At 35.8% G+C, this 25600-nt stretch overlaps 1 protein-coding gene across 2 annotated transcripts in view; it reads left to right on the forward strand.

Annotated features, from left to right (window-relative positions):
- The window catches only part of LMBR1 (limb development membrane protein 1), a 162741-nt gene extending 145065 nt beyond the window's left edge, over positions 1 to 17676 (forward strand). The window contains exons 13-17 of one of the 2 annotated variants that reach the window (XM_044679823.1): positions 4113 to 4186; positions 4440 to 4530; positions 5788 to 5854; positions 13932 to 14093; positions 17459 to 17676. In XM_044679823.1, coding sequence (XP_044535758.1) covers positions 4113 to 4186; positions 4440 to 4530; positions 5788 to 5854; positions 13932 to 14093; positions 17459 to 17544 — 480 coding nt within the window. In that variant the 3' untranslated portion in view covers positions 17545 to 17676. The remainder of the gene's footprint in view (positions 1 to 4112; positions 4187 to 4439; positions 4531 to 5787; positions 5855 to 13931; positions 14094 to 17458) is intronic. The other variant, XM_044679824.1, reaches the window with a different exon arrangement.
- Positions 17677 to 25600: the final 7924 nt, after the last annotated feature.

Here is a 25600-nt window from a genome sequence, read left to right on the forward strand (position 1 = left end):
CAAGTCTCATTCCTTTTTCCAAAATTCATATTTTCCTATGTCTTTTTTTGTAGTCATCATCTATTGTTACCTTTATATTGAATTCACTGAGGAACAAAGTATAAGTTGATTTAAACTTGAAGGTCTTATTGCTTTCTTAGTATTTCCCTACTTCTACATTCTCTGCAATGTATATTATTGCATAAGTTGCTGTTATTTTTATGGTGCTCTTTTTACAAATATTCATCATGAACACTGCAATATTGTTGACCAAATGACCCATGACATAATGGACACATGATAAAAATTAACTCTGTTAATTCCTATATTTGTAAATTTATTTCTGTAGGGGAAGAAACTTTGATTTATACTTCTAGTTAGCCCTAACTTCCATTTTTCTTCTGGTCTTATTTATTGAAAGAATATCAAGATTGACAAAATTTAGTTCCAATAGTAATATATCTACCTGTTGGTCAGTGGACGAATGAAAGGAAAATCTTGTAGTCAGAGTATTAATAGCTACATTAAAATTTATAGACGACCTAAAAACTTGTGATTTTTAACCCCACTGCTTCTGCTCTGCTACCATCACTACATAAGTGTAAAGGGTCATAAGAGCCTATATAGTATTTCACATTTTTTTTTCACTTTGTGTTATAATGGCCAGAAAATGAATCCCTCCATACTTAGACTGGTTTTTGGAATGCAAACTAAGTCTGTTGCTGAGACCATAGTTTGAAGCCTCTCCAACAGGGCAGAACTTTTCCAAAGCTTGACCACTACTTTTATAGCCTTTAACAACCTAAGGTTACCTCCTTGTCACATTGAGGCAATTAAAGACTAATATTTTGTGAAGGATACAGAAGATCATACACATAAAATACACACACCTCTAGATAAAGACACCACCAACTTCATATTTGCAGAGAAGTTTTAATAATTATGTAGTGAGTGCTAATTATCAGAGTCAGGAATACAAATTGTTTTTTTGTGTTTCTGCAATACAGTATCATTGAAATTATGATCAGAGTGGCTGCTTTAAGAAGGAATCACTGAATATTTTTTGCTCGTCTCAGTCTTTGAACTTTGACAACCTGCCGCTTTTTCATCTCCTCAACTTCAAATCCTAATGTTATAATTTAATGGCAGAGATCACTAAGGAGATAGAAGACACCTCTGAGTTCATCTCTCTTAACTGTTTCATTTTATATATAAAGAAACTGATACCATGGGAGGGGGAGGATAATTGACTTGCCCAAGGACAAATAAAATGTAAGAGTCCGTGATGGGACTTGAACTCAGGACTTTTTACTCCAGAGCTCTTTTGACTATAGCATAATGCCTTCTAATTCCTTATATTTACCTACTAGAGCCCCTTTTGGAAGATGTAAGCTTTTTGAAGGCAGAGACTATTTTTATTTCCTAGTACCATTTACATTGCTTTGTGTATAATAGGTTCCCAATAAATATTTATTTAAAAAAATTTAATTGCTAAAAGTTGTCCCATCACTGTAACTATTATCTTCTTTTTATTATGGCATCTTTCTGCTGTATAGTAAATAATTTTAAATCCTTACTTGCCTTCTAGTAGGGTATCCTAGATTATTTTGTTTAGCCCAGGCTTCATGTTCCCTCTGTACATTTACAGAGAGGCAGCAACTATGGCCTATATTTATATTCTCCATAATAGCCAATAAAGTATCATGTAACTAGTTTATGCTCAACAAATGGTTGCTAAATGGAGGAATCGAGCTGATGCATCAACAGTAATGTCTTAGACAGACATTCTAGATGAATATTGAGTTGGGTCTAGAATTAATAGTAGGGAGAAAACTAGATTGCATTTGGGGAATTCATACCTCTCTTAAAAAAATAACTTTAGAATTCTCCATGAAACAAAAACCCACTTTGTAAATACCATATTTTTCAGTCTACAATGAGCTAAAATTGTAGCATTGGGGATATGGACAACATGTAGAAATAATCTTCAGCACATTAACAATAATGAGTGTAAAAAAAAAAAGAGAGGTAAAACTGTGAAGGATTACAGATGGACAAGCTACAGACTGTGGCTATACCCTATATAACATTAAGAAGCCTGGAAAAAGGCCCCCAGTATTTGGGTTGGATACAGGGCAAGGCATGCATCTGGCTTAAACAAGATGAGAAAGTATTGATGCTTTGCCGTTTGTGGTATTTGAGAAAGTACTCACATTATTATGGTTATGGATCCAATGAATCACTGATGAAGAATGGGTACATGAATGAACTCTTTTCTCTCCAGACCTTTTCCTTAGCTTTGCCATATTCAATTTGGTCCAGTAAGAATTCACTGAGTACCCACTTCTTGCCCAGCAATGAGCTGGACACTGAGAACACTGAGGCAGACATCAAGCACTCCTCCTGCCTTTAAAGGCCTTATTTATGCTCTCTGGGAGTATGAGGGCAGTATTTTAGGCAGAATAATACACCTGTGTTATGTACATAATAATTAAGAAGAAAATGTCTAAACAGTAAATCCAGAGGGGCAGAGCGGAAGGTCTTTAATACAAGTTTTAGTCATCTGGAAGGGCCTCATAAACTTTGAAAGGAACTAGGAAAATTGGGAAACTGTGGAGTAGAGGGAGAAAATGCCAGAATGAAGGGGATCAGGAGACGGAATGCTGTGTAACAGCATCTACTATGAGAGGAGGGATAATGGGAAATCAATTTGCAGGAACAAATCAGTCAGTGTAAAAAGGGCTTCATATGCCAAAGCCAGGTTTGCATTTTATTTTAGAGGCAATAGGAAGCCACTGAAGCTTCTTGAGCAGGGGAGGGACATTGTCCTACTTGTGCTGTGGGAATTCTGAAATGTTCTCTTTCCCAGCCAACTAAGCTGTTTTCACCCCATCATTTAAATAGTTCCTGAAATTCCTTCTCCTCCTCCTTGGATTGATTAAAGGAGAGTTGATGGATTCCTGGTCCTTGCCATGGTTATTTCTCCTTGCTTTTTAACTAAACCTGACTTTTGTATTTGTGTATAAATATGATTTATATATTAGTTTTAAATTTATATTTGACTGCTTATGTTTTGCCTTATTGTTATCTTAGATTAAAATGTCTGTGACCCAAATTCCCTTTCTCTCACTTCCATGTATGATTGTTACATTAGAATTTCATATGAAGGCCCCCCTTTGCTTCACTACCCAGAATTGCTATGCTTCTAATTTTTATTATTAGGCCTAAAAAAACTACATATATTAATAAAAGGCCATGAGCTATTTTTAATACCTGCTATTTATATCACAAGTAGGTCAATCAATTTCTTGGCATAGAAATTTTCATACACAGTCCTACATATACTGTAAAAATGTTTCTCTTGTTTGAAGAATTGAATTGGCTCTATGGTTTAACCAAATCTTTGTGCTGAATTTTTCTGTATTACTTATAATATTGCCCTTGATTTTCTGCTTTTCTAGTTATAGACCTAAGCCTCTCTTCTTTAAAATTCTAGATTAAGGTTGAGGAATTCATCAAGACTTTGAGATATTCATAGTATATTTTCTAAATAACTCATGCAGGCAGATGTATCTTTTTATTAGAAAGTTTTGGGGAATAGCAAATTGTTTCTTTCTTTAAAGTAACAGAACAGGAATTGGGCATACCCACTTTTGAAGTTTTTGTTCTTGTCACAAAGAATGTACATAGTGTTTCACATTTTAAATTGCATCACTGATGTGACATGCTTCAGTATCAGGGTGACCATAATTCTATTTTGGTGAGTTTATTCTGTTTTTAAGTATTTTTCCTCTTCATAATTTCTCTCCTCTACCCTGATTAATTTTAGAATATCAACACAACCTTTTTTCCCTCTCTTACAAATATGTTAATACTCTGAACACCTTACATGACAATTAAATGAATTACACCTGATTTGTTAGAAGTGTTATGAAATAATTCCAAATCTGAAAGGGTCAAATAAAGAGGACACATTCTGAACTTCATGTTTTATTTGTCCTTAAAAGTCTATATTGTCTAAAAGTAATTAAGATTTTTGATAGGCCTATATGTATCAAAGTTACTAAATTCAGGAAAAACAAATGTCTGTGCCACTGAAATTTTGAAAAAAAATTTTTATGTTTTCTTTGTAGGGGCCTGGCATAGGAAATGCTTCCCTTTCTACTTTTGGTTTTGTGGGAGCAGCACTCGAAATAATTTTGATTTTGTATCCTTTTTAAAAGTAGGAATTCTGTCTATTAACAAGTATCCTGTCTAGTTTTCTGGGACACTGGTAGTTACTAAGACATTTTCCTGGGAAGGGGGAGAAAAGAACAGGTCAATCCTTCTCAAGCACTTGAAGTGTTTTTTGTTGTGTTGTGTTTTGTTTTTCCTTTGGTTCTTAAGGCTTTTCGGAGACTGCTGAGAACCTAAGTGAAACTTGCATTCCTTTGGAGAGCTTTTCTCCTTGATTCTCACAGTTACCTTATGGTTTCCTCCGTTGTCGGCTTCTACAGCCTCCGCTTTTTTGGGAGCTTTACTCCCAGGAAAGACGACACGACTATGACAAAGGTAAGGTAAAGACCGAGGTGGTGATGGCCACCCTTTTGCCACCCAAGACATACTGACTGTTTTATTTAGTAATTGCCCTGAATGGCTCATTTACACGATCAGTATTTGTTTGTAAGCTGCGCAAACACAAACTGGAAGATTTTCAAAATGCTGAATGAGTGGGAAAAAGGATGTGCTCTGTTTAGTTTGGATGGCATCCATTCACTTGTAAAACGCCTGAAATTGCAGAGCTTGTTAACCAGCTATAGAAATGCTAGTGAAAGGACTTTTTCCCCCCCAAAGAAAGCGTATTGCTAATGAGTAACTTTGATTGTGCTAACTGTACTTCAGGAGCCTGTTTGAAATCTGAAGAACTTAGTTGCTACAAGTAGTAAAGACAAAGCATTTCAAATTTAATTATTCAAATGTGAAATATATAATTAAAGTAAAAACTAAAGAGTTCTGTTCAGTCACATTTTGCAATCTGAAGTTAATTTGACTTTCCACAATCTGACACTAGCTTCAAAAAACCAAAATCTTTTATATGGATTCAAACAAAATGTACAGACATTTTCTTAAAGTAGGACCACAAATGGAGAAGAAAAATTAGTGATAAAACTCAGATTTTTCTTCTGTTGTGAATGCACTGTTTTCCTTTGATTATTGGAAAAGATTCTGAAGAAAGCCTAAAATTATTGCTTTTATTTTGCTAGAACTTTTTGGAAGACAAGATAGATTTATGTGAATATAATATCCAGATGAATTGCCAGAAAATAGTATTTTCAGATTATTTAACAATAAGCTTTATTTTAAAATATAAGAAAGTAACAATAAGGTCAGTATTACTAGGAAATTAGTTCCTAGAACATAGGTAGGTTTGTGCATATGATTATTGTTGTTAATTCTTATCACTACTAAAGAAATGAGAAAGTTAATGGAAATGAATTTGGAAAATTTGGTGCTATTTTGATTTTTTAATAAATTAATGCCTAAAGTTCACAGACTAACTCACTTCCATAAATCAGATTATTAAGTGATGGCTTTTAATATATTATTTTTGAAGAATCTTTTAGGAATTCAGGTTATAACTTTAAGTGTATGCTCAGAAAAAAGGGTTCTTACTGACTTTCCATTTCTGTAATAAGAATTATAAAGTTTCATTAAATAAGTAAACAAATTATAAAATGTTATAGGATTACAAATTTTCTAGAAATTTAATTAATTTTTTCTTCCCTATACTATTTTAACTATAAACTCTCTTTTCCCTTATTGAAACAGATAATTGGAAATTGTGTTTCAATCTTAGTCTTGAGTTCTGCACTACCTGTGATGTCAAGAACTTTGGGTAAGTTTGACTGAAAAATTATGAGTCGAAAATTTTTGCTATGTTTGAGAGCTTTGCTCAGCAGTTTAAACTGTGATCTTTAGTTAGGAATTTTTCTTCTTAGGGACTTGATCACTTTCTAAAACACATCTTTATTGTACTTATTTTATACACTTATACAGACATACTTTATCAAACATTTTTCATGTGGTAGTATAGCCTCATCAAATTATATTGATGTTTTCACATGACCACATCACCTTATAAGTTCTCTAGTGAAGAAGCAATAAACTTTAAAATTCCTTAATTGGAATAGAATAAAATAGAAATTTTTAAAAAGTAGGTGACAAAAGAATGTGTTAGAAATATTTAAGCTGAGTCCAGAAAACATTAAAATTTAGGAAAATAGAGATTGACTGAAGGTGTATTTTACTGAAATAGTTAGAGATTTACATGCTAGTATCAGACAGTTTTTAGATTTATAGAGATTTTCAATTTTCTTTAATGCTCATATATCTGAACAAGCCTTTATTTTATCACCTTGTCATTTACAAAGCAATATATAGAATGTTTCTCCCTTGACTCTTTAACAAAATGTTATTTCTGAATAAAATTTCTTTTTAGGTAAATATATTAGATTCTAAAAACCTATACTTTAGCTTATGGGAATTCTTGGAATTATCATTAGTTGACTAAGATGAATTAAACCATTGGCAACATTGAATTGCCTTTGTTTTAGCTTTTGTAAAATTTCTATTATTTGTGAAGAACTCACTTGGGGGGACATTTTAAGTAGTGCCAAGAAATGGCAAACTTTGTAGTTTTTGCTCACAATTCTTATGCATAATTTCATCTTTCAGTAAAAAGTTAAAACTTTGTATAAACACAACAAAGAACTATTCTAAATGCTAATATGGCTTTCTCCCCCCCCCACCCCCTTTTTTCTATTACCTTGGCTTTTAAGTATAGTGTATGTCATTGTTTTGACATCTGCCTGTGGTATTTATCTCTAAATGTGGAATCTATACAATTTAGTGGTTTGAAACCAAATTTGACTATTTGTATTATGACATTTCACAAGTAACTTTTGTGGCATTGAAACAACCCTACCATTTTAACACTTGTATAATTCATTTATGCACTGTAATTTAAGATTAACCATTGGTAATAATATAAACTGATTCTATGGGAAAAAAAAGTACACATGCTGTGCACCGTCGCTAATACAAAGAAAACAAATTAATGGCAAAACTCACTTTCTGAAGACCAACAAATGAAATTCCTGAATAGTTTGCCATAGAGATAAATAGAAGAATAAGACAGAAGAAAGGGAAAGAAAGATAGGACAATTAAAATGCAGCTAACAAATGCCTGGACCCAGCTGTCCAAACAGGATTAATAGAGTGCATTAGAGTACAGTGAGTCATGTGGTGCTTTGCAAAATATCAACATGCATTGCATTACATGTTATGCCCAATGGCACTGAATAGATGAAAAGAAATAAATACGTTAAACAGATTCATAGAGGCTTTTCACAGTATTAAAAAATCAAGGTTCTAGGCTAACAGAAAAAAACCTCTGGATTTTAGCATTATGGGAAAGGCAAACTAGAGAAAGTTATCAAGTAATTCACATATGAACCCTTTAGAATCGAGTATTTGAATATAAGAAGATGAAATGTAGGCAGTTGTGGATATTGTACTTCTCGATAATGGAGGATTTGTGATCATCTAGCTATGATGTCTCCAGGGCAAGGGATAGAGTGTGTATTTAAGCACCGAGTCTGAAGCTATAGAACTTTTTGTCTTTATCCGGTCATCACTGTCGCGGCTGTCACTGGCCTCTGAAATGAACGAGCAGCAGTACATTGTTGAGATCTAAGTCGGACTGGTACCTAACGAGAGGTGTGGGGAGGGAAATCACCCCAGAAAGGTGTCCTTTTTTCCTTTTCAGATACCAGCTCTTTTATTTGTAAATAATATTGAAAAGGAACCTAGATGTTGGTTGTATTTTAATGGGCAAAAAGTTTAAGACATGCATGTTTTTGCTTTAAAAGTCAAAGCATTTTGTGGTTATTTTAAAAATACATCAATAGTTATGAGTGATATAACTAGAATTACACAATATAGCTTTTGAGTTATTTTACTTAATAGTCATGATATCTAGTTTTTAACTTTATTTTAAGTGGGAAAAAATCACATTTTATTGGATATATTAGAATTTTCATGTGAAAGAATAGAATGGAATTATACAAAAAATGTGTTACTTTCAGAAACATTGAGACTTTTGGTTGAATATTTTCAGTCAGTATACTGAATATATCACTGAGAAAGAACTTGTGAGGAAAATTTTACCCATATGTACATTTTTGTGGATGATATAAATATTAGTTGTGATGCTCTAGTCTGCTGGAAGTACAAAGAAACCTTATTTTTAAATGTCTTTCAAAATTCTTTAAATGTGTTTTTTTAGCTGTTGTGGATATTTAGGCATAGACTAAAGATTTTCAAGATCCCATATTTTATGGGATTATCATTAGACCTTTTAACTGTCATGTATATTTGTTTAATTGGCTGGTAAATTACTATAGGAGGTTTGAAATAGAATTTCCTCTCAAAATATGCCTATACCTAAGTTTTTTTATAATTAGACTTTTTTAATATAGTTTTCTGAGCAATAATAAATTCTGTCCAAAACCCATATTTTAATGATTTCCCTGTTCTGTTTTGCCTTACTGAGCATATAACTAATACTGATAGACACTTTGTACATTGTACTTTAAAATCTCCTTTAATTAAAGGTGAAAAGGATTCCCAGAAATGAACCACGTAAATCAGCTCAGTTTGTTGGGAAGTCTCCATTGTGTCAAAATAAAATGCATGAATACATTTTTTAAAATTATGCCAGTAGACTTTAAAGGTATTTTCACCAACTCTTCTGTTTTATTCATTGTTTAACAGTTGTCTTGTTTTCTTTCTGATGTATTTTCTGCATTTAAGACACAATGAAATATTGTACACATACTGCTAGACAACAGTTCTGTCACTTTCCCAAATGCTCCTTAAATTTGTTTTAATCACCTCCCCACATATTTCTCATCCAGTACCCATAGAGTCTGTCATCTTCTTACGGGAGATAAAGTGGATTATTTCCCTTTGTTTCCTTTATGAGGGGAGTCTGTTTAAAAACCAGTCTTCTCAGAAAAGGGCTTTATGTGGGCTTTCGTAAATGTATCTCTGAATCTTTCTTTTGCCAGTCCTTTTGTCTAACACTGGAAGAAATGACACTTTCATAAATAATTTTAAAAATGAAAAATAAAAGCTACCAAACACTTAATTGTCAAACGAGTACATAACATTTGACTAATATAAAAACTTTACTTGCACCCATAATGAAAGATTATTAATAACATAAAAAGTTGTTCTTTTTGCCTACATTAATGCTAAACAAATTTAATGTATGATCTTAGCTTTCACTTCCTGGTTCTTATTGTTCTTGTAGTTCATGACTAAAGATAAACTATGAATGTTACCCATGTATATGGGTAGGCGTGTGTGTATATGTATATGTGTACATGTATATATACACACATATATAAATAAAATATATAAAATAATTTCCTGAGTATAGAAATCTAAGTATCTAAAGGAATTAATTAAATAGACCACACTTTAAAAAAAGCTGATAATCTTTAAGTTCAGGTCTGTCAGATTTAAAAACATAAAATCCTGACCAAGAAAATGATGTGTGTTAAGCACAGACATTGCCCTCAAGGAGCTTATGTTCTAGAAAGGAAAAAAGGTATGTGCACAAATAACTGGGTTAAAAGGAAGAATGTGATTAAGTGCAAAGGAGAGAGCTAGTCAAAATGCTATGAGAAGGTTGAGGATGGAGAGCATTGGAAAGGGAGAGCTTCCCTCTTCCCTCCAGAAGCAAATACACTTTCCAGGGCAGGGTTAGAAGGGTTCTGGGAAGGTTTCATCTTGGAATTAGCACTTAAGAGGATTTAGGTCTTGAACTCTGTCATTTTATAGATGATAGATTTTATAGCTAGATAAGGCACAGAGAGAGATTACTTGCCCAATCTCATTGCAGGATTTGAATCTAAGGCCTCCGAATCTGAGTCTAGTGTTTTCTACTGTACCAGTTTTCAGGGGATGAGGTTAAGAGTATAATACTGATACTTATTTTCACATTGAGCACAAAATTTGCAGTCCTCAGTTTTTCTGGTGTGTGTTTTTATGTCTAGTCACTTAAGGATGACTCCACTTTTTTCCAGTGTTAGTTGTAGAGAGACAGCTTTCATTGATTATGGTATTAATCTTTTGGGGGGCACTTTTTATTATTTTAAGTAATTTTTTATTTTCCCCCAATTACATATGAAACTTTATTTTTAACTCTTAAAAAGTTTTTTTTGAGTTCTAAATTCTCTCTTTCCTTCCCTCCATTCCATCTCTTTCCCTTCCCACTTGCTCTGTTTGTAATTCAAAGCCCTCCATAACCAGTCACCTCCTACCTTCTCAGCCTTCTTGGCCCTTCCCCTTGACAAGTACTCTGTGGTCCAGTGACATTGGCCTCCTGGCTCGTCCACTAACAAGATTTTGCATCTTTCAGCTCTGGGCATTTTCTCTGGCTCTCCCTATGACTGAATCATTCTTCCTCCTCTGCTCTGACTACTTGACCTCCCTGGCTTCTTCCATTTTTTATTGGAATCCTTCCTGTACTAGTGGCATCAGATGGCACAATGATAAAAGGATAAGGATAGCATTATTAAATACTTAATGTAGCATTAGATTAAAACTAATGAAAACTACGTGGCGATTACTAAAGAAAATAAATGAAATTTAAAAATAATTAATTGTTTATGCTCTTGAAGATAGAAACATTTAAATTGAGCTTAAAAAATGGAAATATCATTCCAAAACTGGCTTAACTATAGAAACAACAAATATAAAGGTTGTGTTCTAAGGATAGAACCACCATCAAGAATACTGGATGCAGGGGCAGCCGGGTAGCTCAGTGGAGTGAGAGCCAGGCCTAGAGACAGGAGGTCCTAGGTTCAAACCCGGCCTCAGCCACTTCCCAGCTGTGTGACCCTGGGCAAGTCACTTGACCCCCAATGGTCACCCTTACCAATCTTCCACCTATGAGACAATACACCGAAGTACAAGGGTTTAAAAAAAAATTAAAAAAAAAAAAAAGAATACTGGATGCTGAAATGCAAATGAAAACAACTCTGATGTACCACCTCACACCTAGATTGAAAGCAAAAGAAAGTAATGAATGATGGAGGGGATGTGGCAAAATTGGGACATTAATGCATTGCTGGTGGAGCTGTGAACTGATCCAACCATTCTGGCTGGCAATTTGGAACTATGCCCAAAGGGCTTTAAAAGACTGCCTGCCCTTTGGTCCAGCCATACCATTGTTGGGTTTGTACCCCAAAGAGATTATAAGGAAAAAGACTTTTACAAAAATATTTATAGCCGAGCTCTTTGTGGTAGCAAAAAATTGGAAAATGAGAGAATGTCCTTCAATTGGGGAATGGCTGAACAAATTGTGGCATTTGTTGGTGATGGAATACTATTGCACTAAAAGGAATAATAAACTGGAGGAATTCCATGTGAACTGGAATAAACTCCAGGTTTTTTAGTTTGTTTTTTTGTTTTTTAGGGTTATCTTCAGTAGGGATTATCATAAGGCTATTTGGGCTCCAGTTTGGTTTTACCAATAGCTGAAAAGGCTGTCTTAGTTTTCTATTAAGTAGGCCTGTGTGGTTTTCCTGGAGACCAATAAGCCTATGAAAAAGAGAATCCTTGTTTGAATACTTGTTTCTGGCACCTGAGCCTGACTCTGGCTCTCTTAGCAGAAAGATGCTTTTCCTGTTGTTTGACATAGTTTTCAGCCCAGTCTTGTTACTGACTTCCTTTTCTCCTGGCACAGCTTTCACAGATCAGCTGCATGGTGTATAGACCACTGAACTGCTCTCAGAGTGTGTGTATTGACAGGGGAGGTTTGAGCACAGAGCTTGTGGAAACTTCTTGTGATGAGTCTGTGTTGTGAAGTCAGACAACTTCTGTAACAGAACTCAATTGAACTGAATGCAAAATAAATACCTAATTAAATATTTATAGAATTTAGTGGAAAATAAAAATATTGTTGACTGATGACATGGAGGACCATAGGTGTTTTGAAAGTTATGTCACACATTACCTTCTGATTACTAATTAGACTCATAAACTTTTAGGGCTCTAAGGAACAGTAGGGATCATCCTCTGACTTATTTTGCAAGTGAAGAAACTGAGAGCCAGAAATGTTAGTATTTGGGCCTTTTTTTTAAACCCTTACCTTCCATCTTAGAATCAATACCGTATATTGGTTCTAAGGCAGAAGAGTGGTAAGGGCTAGACAATGGGGGTTAAGTGACTTGCCCAGGGACATATACTAGGAAATATCAGATTTGAACTCAGAACCTCCTAGGAGTCTCTGGGCTTGATGCTCTATCTACTGAGCCACCCAGCTGCCCCCTTGGGCCTCTTTTAAGCAGAAGTTTTTGTTCTTGACTAGCTGCACTATCACATGCCCTTATATATTGTGTTATTTAGAACACGTCAATGATACATGAACTGTTATTTTTTGTATTTTGATTTTAGGCAATTACCTTTATATTATAGGCATGCATACACATGTTTACATCTCTTTGAAATTTTTATTTTTGTTCCAAACTTAACACCGAATATAATGAGCATTTCCATATACAAAGTAGAACAGAAAATGAGGACTATGTGTGAATTTCTATTTTTGTGCAACTTATTCTCTTAAGCATATTATAAATTCAGCATTTAATTTTTTGTATTGTTCTGCTTTTCTATTTTCTTTCTGTTCACTTCTGTGCATTCAAAGAATCCCTTCAAGGATTGTCTTCCTTTGCCTTTTCTTTCTTTTCTGACACCTATTGCTAATCCCCATTCCCAAATGTGAGAGGAAGACAAAATTTTGTCATTATTGTACAAAGTTTAGCAAAATAAATTTCTATGTTGTCCTTGGAACTTTTTTTTGTCTTCACCCCTGTGAGCCTCTTAAGGCTAGGTAAGTTAGAGGTGAATAGCGACTTCCTTGCCCAGCGGTGATGGGTCCTCTGTTTCCTTTCCTCGCGCTGCCTTTGAACTGCCTGCTTCTGACCTCTGATGAACTCGCCCCCTCAGACTGTGAGATCTGCGAATCGCTGGTTCTCACTTTCTTAACCCTCGTCAAGCCTCTGACTCGAGCATTCTCTTCTTCTGCACACTCTCTTCTCTCCAGGCCTTTGTGATCTGCTCTCTTCACCTCTACCCGCCTATAGTAGACATCTTAAATCCTATATACCCCAAACTCAGTTTATTATCTTCCTTGAATCTTCCCATTTTCCAAAGTTGCCTGCAAGTCAGTTAACCCTGTGTGTTCAGTCTCCTCATGTGTAAAATGAGCCAGAGAAGGAAATGGCAGATCACCCCAGTATCTTGTCAAGAAAACCCCAAATGGGGTCACAAAGAGTCAGATACAGCTGGAGAAAGACCAAATAGCAACAACGACCATCCTACCAGTCCTCCGGGCTCCCAGCCCAGGAGTGACACTGGATTCTTCAAGATCCTTCACTCTCCCACGGCTTCTCCTAGCATGTCGTGATGGTCTCACAATCCTGTTGTTCTCATCCTACTGTTGCCACCCTATTCATGGTTGGATGGCCTGTGGCCCGTCTTCCGCATGGATCCTTCTGCCTAGTGGTTTTTTGTTTCAGGAAGCATGGTTTTTATGTACAGACAAATCCATATTCCTGCCCAGAGATGATTTGGGGTAAGCACCTGCCCTTCCTGCCGTTGCTTTGTAAATAACTCTGGCATTAATGGTAGAGTAAATTATTCTGGTTCTCTTCTGAACTGCCCAAATGTATTCATCCTATAAAAGACCTAGTAGAGTATCAGAAGGAATAAGGATTAGAAAAATGCTACCACAACAGAATTTAGTATAGTGTCTTACATCATAATCTTAAAATGTTATCAATGAAGATTTATAATGAATTTTATTAAAAGCCATTTTCTTCTTTCTGTTTATTTAATAGGAATTACCAGATTTGATCTTCTTGGAGATTTTGGAAGATTTAACTGGCTGGGGAATTTCTACATTGTACTATCCTACAATTTGCTGTTTGCTATCGTGACAACTTTATGTCTTGTCAGAAAGTTCACCTCTGCTGTACGAGAAGAACTTTTCAAGGCCTTAGGTAATTTGGGATTTGAAGGGGAGAGATGCGTATGCATTTATCATGCTAATTCATACTTTTGACCTTTTATTTAATGTTAAATCTTCTGTAATTCTTGGATTACATTGTATATACCTTTTTTGAGCTATCTAGTCAGATCCCCAAATGCCTTTTCTTTCTTGTAGAATATGAGTACCATCATAATTGATATTTTAAGTAACTAAATCTAATTTTTTGGTTGTAAGTTTTTATAAAGCCTAGGTTTGACTCAAATTTGGAAAATTTATATTTTAGAAGTTAAAAAAAGGCTTGATTTCTTCAATGTGTATAGATGCTCTAACTCTTGACACAGAACCATAATATTCCCCAGATCTTAGTATGTTGTTTTGTCGGTTCCTTTAGGTACTTCCCTTGGTACCTGTGCTTCTTGCCCTTTTCTAGGCTGGGAGGACCTGCCAGAGCTTGTGCTCTATTGGCACAGCCTTATAGAGTCACAGCCTGGTGACACGGGGGACTATCAGATGTAGACTTTCAGGGGTGGAAGCACAACCATAATTTTTTACTAAAGCAGGATATTATTTTAGAGTAAAAACATAAACATTCTAATATCAGTTGGGGCTGAAGGTTATCTTAGATTCTGGGTAATACTGCATTATTTGACTTTGGATCACTGTTAAAATTGTCAGGAGCTTGGAGTCAGGAAGACATGAATTCGAATGTGGACTCAGATACTTTAACATCTGTTTGTCTCAGTTTCTCCATCTGTCAAATGGAGATAATAATATACCTACCTCTGTGCTCGCTTTGGCAGCACATATACTAAAATAATACATCTACCTCCCAGGGTTGTTGTTGAGAGGATCAAATAAGATAATAATTATAAAACACAGAATGGTAGTTGGCATAGTTAGTTCTGTATAAATAGTAGCTAATATTATTATCACCATCAAGTTTTTAAATCTGCTACAGAAGAAGGAATAAATCTACTTGTCATAGCCATTTCTGTATTGGCTTCAGTTCTTGTGTTTCATTTTAGTATTCTCAGAAGAACCAAACAAATGCAGGACGTCATATACCCAAAGAATTATAATACAATAATAGTGACTCACCCTAAGGCAGCCCTTTATTACCCAATAGCAGGTAAGCCTTGATTAAGTCCCTCTTGGTGCTGGCTCAGCCTGCTGTCCACTTTAGGGACACAGATAGGAAGCAGAAGCTCCAAGGCCCGTCAGCCCCGCTGCCTGAGGCAGGCCTTGTGCCGCCTCCTGTCCGGTGTTCAGACGAGGGAGCTGCTGCTGCACCTGGTGGTGGTGTTCCAGGGACATTCCAAGCCCAGCACTTGCACCTCCTGCATCGGAATCAGGGCAGAAAATGCAGCCTGGCCTTCAGAGGCAGCTGGCCGACCATGCACTGTGCCATTTATTTGACTCAGAAATATTTAACAAGGAAGATCATTTCCCCCAGCACCTAGGAGGGACTTTACAAGGGTTTACTGATTGATGGCATTAAATCATAAATCTAAGAGATGCCGTCACCCCAGTCCATTTTAAGCTGGCACCTTATCCCTGCCTCCGTGCATTGTCCCAGCCAGTGATGCTTGACTCTGTTCCCTGGCAAGTACCACTTAGGGGTATAGTTTGTGTCATCACTAAGCATTTGGTCACCCTCCTTTTCTGCTCTTCACCACCTCCACCCCCTTCCCCAAACAGGTGCAGCCATCTCAAGAGGGAGAATTATTGCACCTAGAATGGATTCCCTACCTTGGGAATGAAGGGTTTTAGACAGATCATTTTGTAGAGAAAGGATTATCCTAAGGAAACCTCATAAAAGTGGTAAAATATTACTTAACTAAGATCAAAGGTAACTTGTGCTTGTGTCAACCTTTTGGATAAAGGAAGCAGCAGAATCTGCAAGAGTTGTGGGCAAGCTGGGGCTCACGGTTGTTGTTGTTGTTTTTATCAGACGTTTAAAATTATACCTTTCAGGTCCCCATGGGTGCCCCTTTTAAGTGCCAGATTCTGAACATGGGTATAACAGGAGCTGACTCACGAATTATAAAGTTTGTCTCATTTTCCTCCAAGTTTTGTCTTAGCAGACCACGTTTTTTGCTGGCTATAATATTGGTGCTATCTGAATTTTTGTAGACAAATACACAAAACATTCTTATAAAAACAGATCCCACCAGATGTAGCTAGGTTTAGAAGTGAGGTCTATTTCAAAGGCACATAAAACTCTTTACAGGGCAAAAACCTTAATGCTCTTCTGTTTTGCACAATAAGCAAGGGTTTTTTACATTTTTATTTTTTATCTGTGAAATAGTTTTTCAATTAAAAATGCTATTGCAGTATTTTAACCCACAGGAAAAAAAGATTGTATTTGAATTTATATATGACCCCAATGGGTTTCTTTTGTTAACAAAAAAAATTAGTGGGCCAAAAAAATTATCAAACAACTATTAGATGTCTCCAAATGGAACTTAATGTCCTGAAGACATCTTAAACTCGAGATACCCCTCTTCTAGGAATGTGTTGCCTTTCAGTAGCTCTATTCTTTCCTCACATTAGGATGAGATGAGATAATCTACGCAAAATGCTTAGCATAGTGCCTAGCACAGAGTAGGCGCTGTATCAAAGTTAGCCATTAATGATCACACATAGCCTCTAACATCCTGAAGCTATTAATCCTTTTTGTGTATTCAGTTAGCATTGGCCTCCACTGGACAGAGAACCATTTGAGGGCACCGAAGTATATTCTCTTATCCTCCTGGAAAAGGTTTTTACTTCTCAGGGTTGCTATTTTGTAGGGAGGGTCCCGAGCCCTCATTTTGCTGTGGTGTGTTCTGTGTTGGTGACCTTATGGCGTGCTTACTGGGGGGGGGCTGCTCCTTTCCCCTCTCCATGTGTGCCTGAAGACATTTCTCGCAGGACCTCTGCCCAGCAGCCCAGTGGGAGTGCTTCTACCCTCCCGTCAGGGCTGAGGTGGGGGCTAACATGCCATGGGAAGGTAGCAGTTTGGGTGCTCAGTCTCTAAAAGGTTCACCATCAGTGACTTAGGGGATGTTTTATTTTGTTTTTCAATTCAACAAACTTTGAGAAAAGATTGGGAGAACTGTGTTCCTCCTGCATTTGCAAAACACTTGTTAGACTGTCTAAACTTCGCTTGTTATAGCTTTCTCTTCTGGTTTCACCTCCTTGACCTCCTAGTGAAAGTAGGAGAATATATTCTCTTCTGTTTCTTTTCCTGAGCATTGAAGTAGGTGAAGAATAGCAAATATGTAATCTCAAGGTGATGCTGATAATTTGTGTGAAACTGTTAGATCACAAAAACCAGAAGTAACTTGTGTTCAATATTTTTTTACCTTCTTACCATCTCTAATGTCTGTGCAGGTCTTCACAAACTTCAGCTCTCAAACAGTGCAAGAGACTCAGAAACACCCAAACCTTCTGCAAATGGGCATCAGAAATCACTGTGAGAGAGACAATCAATAATCTTTTGCAGTTAGAAGAACTGAAAATTCCGACCTCATGACATTCCTGTCACTGTCATCAAAATATTTTTTGTACTAATTTTTGGTTTATATTTTGAGCTCCAGCCTGTAAATGTCATTTTCCACACTGTACTTGTGAGAACCTGGTTACTTCAGATTCTACTTTTTCTAGTCTGACTTTTTGACCTGTACCTACATCTGTACCTACATGTTATACAGATTCCTTGAAGACTGGAACCTGAGAAGAACATGGAATTCCTTTTCTGCAGACAGAGTACGGCACATCAATAGATGTCACATCCTTATACCATATTTTGGAAAGTTCTGTCCTTGCCTAATAGGGAAGTATACTTAAAAAACAGGTTTGAAGATATTTAACATATTCATTTAAAGTCCATCACAAACTGGACCAAAAGTTATGTAAACATTAGTAGAAGGTGTTCTTGATTGTAAAGGAAGATCTCACCCCAAATGCAGTTTTTAAATGCTTGTGAATGTCAGTTATTATAATGTAGGCTGCATTAGAACTAGTGGTTAGCATTCCAGAGTAATATTTGGAAATGACTTTTTAAAAGTTTTCTGTAGGTTTAATTTTGAATAATAGAAGCTTTAGCTTCTGGTAATTGTTGCAGACAATGTGGATCAGCCGATGAGCCTGAGGGACAAATATAATTTCCTTCTTAAATCTGAGCCTAGTGCATTTCTTAGAGAGCCACAGAAATGTCTTCTGTTTTGCATTATAATAAGCTATGGCAAGAGGTATTGTGTAGTCACATCAGATCTATAAAATTGTGTCTGTTCTAGTTAGCATTACCCCCATAACATTTGTCAGTGTGGGAATCCCACTCCTAATTTAGATTTTACCTCATAGGCTCCCAAGTATCAGTGGCTTTCCTGGCCTTTAGGTAAGGTAAAATCATTTCTCTGTTCTTATATGGCCCGACAACTGATCAGAATATTAGTATTGGTAATCTAAAGCCACTTTTGCCACCGAGTTTTTTATTCCTCAGTTACTATTTCATATACTAAAACTTCAATATCAGGCTTATAAAATTTTAAATCTAGCACCCAAAGTCTATGCAGGGACAGGCTTGTTGTAAGAAAAGATTTGCAGTGCAGTGTGATCTAAGTAATAATTTTTAAAAGTATCTCTTTCTATCGGGTGATTTTGCTGACCAATGCCACCAATTGAAAAATAGAAAATATTATTTCATATTACCATACAGGGGTAAATTGCCCAGAATTCTGCATGTAAAATGTATAATATGGACACATTTGCACAAAATACATATATATGCAATTTATATATACACACATGCACTATGTGTATGGGAATAGATTGTCTGTGTTCAGACAAGGTTACTAAAATGTTTGTTTTTCACATTGCTGAATTTAAGGGAGTATGTGAGCGTGTGTGTGTGTGTGTGTGTGTGTGTGTGTGTGTGTGTGTTTCGATAAAACTGGAATGTGTATATTTGGCATCTGAAACTTTGCTTTCACTTAGAACCCAATGATGAGGAAATGACTTTTAACTTTGGAAGACTCATATATTCCATGCAGCCTGCTATGGCTCTGTTTTCCCTTTCCTTCAGATAGATCTGAAGGATGTCAAACATACAGTACAGGTTAAAAAACAACCAACACCAAACACTCAGTGTTTCTAATCACTCCAAGAATCCAAGACTAGTGAATTTCCTGATGCAGCCTCACTTGAATGGAAATGGCCCCTCTAATATGAAGTATGTAGATAATTAATAAAGATCAGCTGCCTTGTTACTTCTTTTTTATTTCACTATTAATCATAATTTAGGCATCAGTTATGTGCAGACATCCAGGGGATCGTACTACAGACCCTCCCTGAAGGATTTATGAACAGGATTTAACAGATAAGATCAGATTAAGGCTATCAGAGGAAAATATACTGAGGAACTAGATGTTTATATTTTGTATGGTCTTTAGAAGAGGCAGCGGATAGCATTTTTGACCTGCATCATAGACTTCAAGGAAGAGTTCTGGGGCATGGACTTGGTGTCAGAAAAGTGATGAGTAAATTATCTTTTTATAAATTATTTCTATTTGCTATGCTTTTGTAATATGTAGACTTTTATTTCCAAAATTGATATAGGCAAGTAGCGAGTGATACAGTGTGCTAAGATAAAAGCTTCTTCCTTATTTTTTAATGTTTCTCAGAAGCGATGATGGTGATTGTCATGAGCACAAATCATTAAATGACTCATAACTTACTACATAATCACAATAGATTTAGATTTTAAGAGCAACCACTATATTTCTGATTATTTGTTTTTCAAATTGCTTCTGGGTCTTACTACTGAAATTCAACTACTTGAGTTCCTCCCTCTCCCCCACATCCTTTTTTTTTTTTTTTTCTGCCCTGAAAGTCTACGACAGGAGTGGCTAACAGCATTCAGTTCTGTTACTAGCGAAAGTCTTCCTTTTGTTGTCTGCTAGCAAGAGAGAAGAGATACTGCTACAAAAAAGAGGCCCAAATGTTACTACTTACATCAATATTTCATTTCCATTTCCATAGGCACTGATATGAGATTATACTAAATCTAGTGATTGTTTTTTGATAGTCCCCACTTCCCCATAGCTGTTTAATAGAGTGTTAAGAGCACTAGTTTCTTGGATTAGCAAATTTAAGTGCAAGAAAGTTACCTTAAATAGCACTAAGAGGAGCCAATGTGATTTGGTAGACCATTATTAATTGATTCTTCACTATTTTTAATAAATTGCTCAAGACATTTGAACCAATTCCTGCTGCTTTGTCATTTTAGCCAAATTCAACATCCACTTAGCAGCTTAATGTACATTCTGTAAACAAATAAACTTTTCTGCATACTAAACTCTTCAGAGATCAGTGGGAAAGCAATTCATGTGTATTTCATTAAAACATCCTTTGAACTGCCATATTTAGTCATTACTGCTGGGTATAGGTGGCATGTTCTTAATTGTTTTGATTCCCAAGTTGCATTCAAGGTGCTTGTACAGCTCTTCTTGGTGACATCATCTGCCTCATTTGTTGTGAGTGAGACATAGATATCCTTTTTTTGTTACTCCAGTGTCAGTGTACCATAAATATGACCAAAAATGTGTGTTTAAAATTATATTTAAGCCAGTATGTGGCCTTTTGTTTTTTTGTTGTTTAGCACAGTGTTTTATGCATAATGGCAGGACTCTTGTAATATAAACTTTTTTGTTTTGTTTTGTTTGAAAAATGTAAGTACATCTACAGTATTGACTTTTTAAACTTTTAAACTAAAATTACACTGTTTTGATGTTACTGTACAAATTTTCGAACGCCCTGGTAAATGATTCTTGTTTATAGATTGTACTGTGATGTTTATCTTTTGGTCATGTTTGTTCCTCTGAGATACTTTTGAGTGTGACTGTTTTAAAATGTCTTAGAAATTAAAGAGTTTTACAAAAAGTCATCTCTTATTTTGGTTTGGAAATATCGAAGAAAATTAAAAAAAATTTAAATACAACCATAGCAAAAATACATTTTATTTTGATTTGTATTATGTAATGGTGAATCATCTCTATTAGCTTGAAAGGTGAATCCATTGACCCCTGTTTGAAGGGGAGGGGAGTAAATAAATATTTCTACTATCACCATTAATTAAAGCTACCTATGAATATTAAACAATTAGACTGTAGGTCTTTGTAACAAAAACTAACCTAACCATAGTTTAAAGACTTCTAAAAGGCCAAGCAAACTGTAACTCAGCTTGATGAAATCTCTTAGAGGAGTAAAAACAGTTAACTTTTCATTACTCTTATGGACAAAACAAAGAACTCAAATTAGTCTGAAAATAACCTATTTTGGGAAATCAGGTAAAGTCATTATTAATTTTAAAATCCTGTTACTAAAAATTAAATGTGTGAGCCTGTATACCTCAGCATTAGAAATCTCCATAATAAGGACATTAGAATAGACTCATGATCCATTCATTTTAGGAGTTTCTAACAACTCTGATTGATATTTGAGAAGCAAAGGTGGTTGTCCTCCATTACTTTACAATAAGAAAGTTAGAGAAGTACCCAGACAGTCTCAGCTTCTCTGTAGTCTTTTATGGATTATATTCTATTGATTTTTCTATACTTTTCTTGAATTTATTCATATTTCTAACCTGTACTAGTTTAGACCAGTGAGTTCCATGAGTTTACTAAACATCAGTGGGTGCCACTGCCCCCTGGTGGGTGCTGCAGCAATCCATGGAGGTGGTGATGGCCATAGGTGCATTTATCTTTCCTATTAATTGCTATTAAAATGAAAAAAAAAATTAATTTCCAGGGGGCTAAGTCATATTTTTTCTGGAAAGGGAGCGGTAGGCCAAAAAAGTTTGGGAACCACTGCTATACATTATAGAAGGCATATGTCCTAAATTCAATCTCTCATGCTTGAAAGAATGCCCCATAGTTCTATATGTAGAGATGACAGTCTCGCCCAGTTCCTCTTTGTGCTTCTATCTTGAGTCTTTTGATTCATTATTTATTATTATTTCCTATTGTGGATGCAGTTTTCAGAACTTGGTGCATACATGGAGCTCTCCAGTCAGAGCTGTGGACCTTGGAGTTTCAGAAGGATTCTAATTGGTTCATTATATTTAGGCAAAGTCCATCAGGTCAATCAAAGTGAATATATAAATAATCTGATTATGAACTAGAAATGTATACAAATGTGAAGGAAATAATCTGTGTATGGATGGCTTGAGCAAAGTCTTATCAGTTTAATATGTCCATCGGTGATTTGCAAGTTTTTCCTGTGTTAGTCATATCTTTTCCCTTTCGTGACTTCTCTACTTAATAGTTTTAATTTGTAGTGATAAAGCATTACAAAAATAATTACAAGATAACAATTGGCCACTATGGATATTTTAAGGCTTATAAAACAACCTTTTAATCTTAATAATGTTTTCTTTGTATATATGGGTATAGGAGGACCAAGGCAGGGAATAATTGAATCAAGTTCCTTAGAGACCAGTTGGTCTCTATTTGCCCAATATTTATGTATATAATGTAACCATTTCTGTTTTTACTTAAAGACTTTATTCTATGTTGTGCATCCCTGATAGATGGAACTGTAAAAAGGAATTCTCCTTTTTTTTTAATTTAACGGGGTACCTGGAGGTCCTCTTACCATAGAGATATGTAGGGATTAACCAGCCCATAGAAGCAGGAAGGAGAAACCATAGAGACAGGAAGGAGGATCTATAGAGACAGGAAGTGAGGTAGGAAAAGGTTATAAAAGAGGCCAGCCTGAGTTGGTCAGGCTGTCATTTGCTGACAGGGCTGGCAGTTGTGGGGAGGTTGGCTGCTGGGTGTAAATTGATCATTGGGGGTTGGTTGCTGGTGGTGGGGGTTGGTGATTAGTTGGTGGTTGAGATTTATATATCTGCCTGGTGAGCTGAGTTGAAAGGTGATCAGCTGGACTTTCTCCAGGCAGTTATAGGTAGATATAGACAGTTTTAGGTAGTAATTATAGGTAGTTATAGGATAACTCATATAGACATTAGGAAAATTTCTTTCTCTACCTCTTTTCTATATTTCTCTCCTTTACTATATTCATTTTACTATATTCTTTTACTATCTCTATTTTAATTAAGCTAAATTGTAAATTGTTAAAGGCATGCCAGAAGTTTTCTCTGGCTTAAAGGGGTAATATTAATTTATAACTCTACTATATTCTCATTAAAACTTAAATTATTAAAAGATGCTCTCTTATTTTGTCAAAACTCCTAATTTAGCCCTTACATTTGTTATAAAAGATGAGAGTAATCTGGATACTACCACTATTAGGCTGGTTATTAGTAGTAGTAATCTGAGATATTAATCTGAGGAAGCTTTGGTTTGGTTCCCTAATGGCTGATGCAGGGACACCTGAGTCCTGCCACCCAGCTGGATGGTATAATAACTGCCCTTCTTTATAACAGTGCCCAGGCAGGATCCCTACAGGTCAATGGATGGGTAACCTTTTCAGGTCCCACCTGGGGTTGATTGATTATTGGTATTGGGCTCTATCAGCCTTGGATAACGTTCATCTCAGTGCTTTTCGCCCTCCCCACAGTGGTGATGGAATAACTACTCCAGGAAGGTACTTAATAACTTTATATTGTTTAACAAGGGAAAGGAATGATCAGGAACAGGTTAGGGAATAGGTGACCCTATCACTAAAGCTATGACAATAATCCCTCAGGACTGTAGGCTGTTCAGTAATGCTGGGCTTATTCTTCAACTCCTCTGGCTCAGCCTGGCCACAGCCAAACTAGAGTAAACAAACTGTTTGGATGATGCAAATATTGCTGATGGTTTCTCTCAGCTTCTTACTGCTAGTTGTTTGTCAGTCCTACAGCCTTCAGGAAATTTGATTTTGCACTAGGATAAGTTTAAAATGTCTATTAACCCTAATGTCAATGCATACCCAAAAAACTTTGGACTATAGAATGATTGTTTAAAAAAATTATAAGACTTTGCTTAATGATTGTGTGTGATTCCACAAGAAGGGAACACAAAAGAGCCACAGCACAGTGCCAAGGAAACACAAAGCTTATCTTCAGAGTGCCAATCGAGCACAAGGTCAAAGAAACCAACCAATCCCAATGGGATTGATGAAATTTTGAGGCAAGGTAAGAGGACTTGAACTTGTTTGGGGTTCGTGGTTACAGCTGTTTTGACATATGTCAGAGGCAGGCCTTCCCTGAACCCTACCAAGCACCTCACTTTGGCTTCCAGCCTGTCTCCAGTATCCCTGTGAGATAAGGTCAAATCAGACCAGGAAATGCTATTTCCCATTTACTGCTAAAATCTAGTCCCTTTTCTGTCTTCCACAGTGTGGCAAATTTTCTGTAGTCCTGGCTACTGATTGGTTAAGTGCATAATTACAAAAATCACTTTAATTGGGTCCTGATTCAAGGACCTTTTATAGGTTTATTTTTCCTGTACTTAGAATCTTTAAACATAAGACTTTCATTTTATATTTCATCCACAAGTTATTTTTTCTCTTTTATTTAGATTTTTTTTATGTTTTTGATTTGATTGATTCATATACCTCATAACTCAGTCATGAATCCCTGAGTGATCCCTGTGTTTGTCACCATCCTACTCAGTGAGGAATGTATTATTATCCTATAATGCATGGTTTAAATTATTTTTAGAGTAATTTTAGGATAAGAAACTTGCTACTTCACGGAATCCAGAAAGTGAACTGTTTGGAGAAGGTGCCATGAAGATGCCTACAGAATCCACACGGTGCATCAGAAGATCCAGAGTGAACTTTGGGATGTGGTGAATTGAACTGTGAGGGATTGAATGCATTTATTTTGAATGTATACTCTTATGTCAGAGGGGACTGCCCCTTAACTGGCTTTTTCTCAGTTTACCTAGCAATCATTGGTTTTGTTCTCTTTCCCTTTTATCCCCAAATTATTGTAATTTAAAAGCTGGTTATGTTTACAAGATCCACTGGAGAGACTAGCCTTCCAAGGGATCTTAGGAATGGGAATGTATAATTAGAAATTTTGCACCTTTGTACTACATTACCCAGGAGCCCACTCACTTCCTGTCATTACGTGCTGACATAGACAGGAGATAAATTGGGGGGATTTCCACATCTAGGTCTCTTTCCTTCCTGTGAGGGCAGCTTGGGACTTTTGAGCAGGTAGATTAGTTTGAGCACGTGGTTTTATTTTGTTAAATAATTACCTTTTTTGTTCTTTCCTTCTAGTGATTATTAATAAATCTTATAAAATATATTTGAAATTATTGTATATTAAATTTAATTTTTACAAATATAAGTGCTCAAGGTGCAGAACTCATAGCTTTGAAACATGCCTGTATAATTGTGAAAGATAAGAAGGCAACAATTTACACAGATTCCAGATATGTAATTGGAATATGTCACACAGTGGGTATGTTGTGGCTCCAAAGGGGATTTTTAACTTCAGCTGGGAAAAGTATCACAAATGCAGAAATCATTAATGAAGTTCTTTCTGCTCTCTAACTACCTGAACCCCTGGCTGTT

Source organism: Gracilinanus agilis, chromosome 5, assembly GCF_016433145.1.
Source record: "Gracilinanus agilis isolate LMUSP501 chromosome 5, AgileGrace, whole genome shotgun sequence".
Lineage (NCBI taxonomy): Eukaryota > Metazoa > Chordata > Mammalia > Didelphimorphia > Didelphidae > Gracilinanus > Gracilinanus agilis.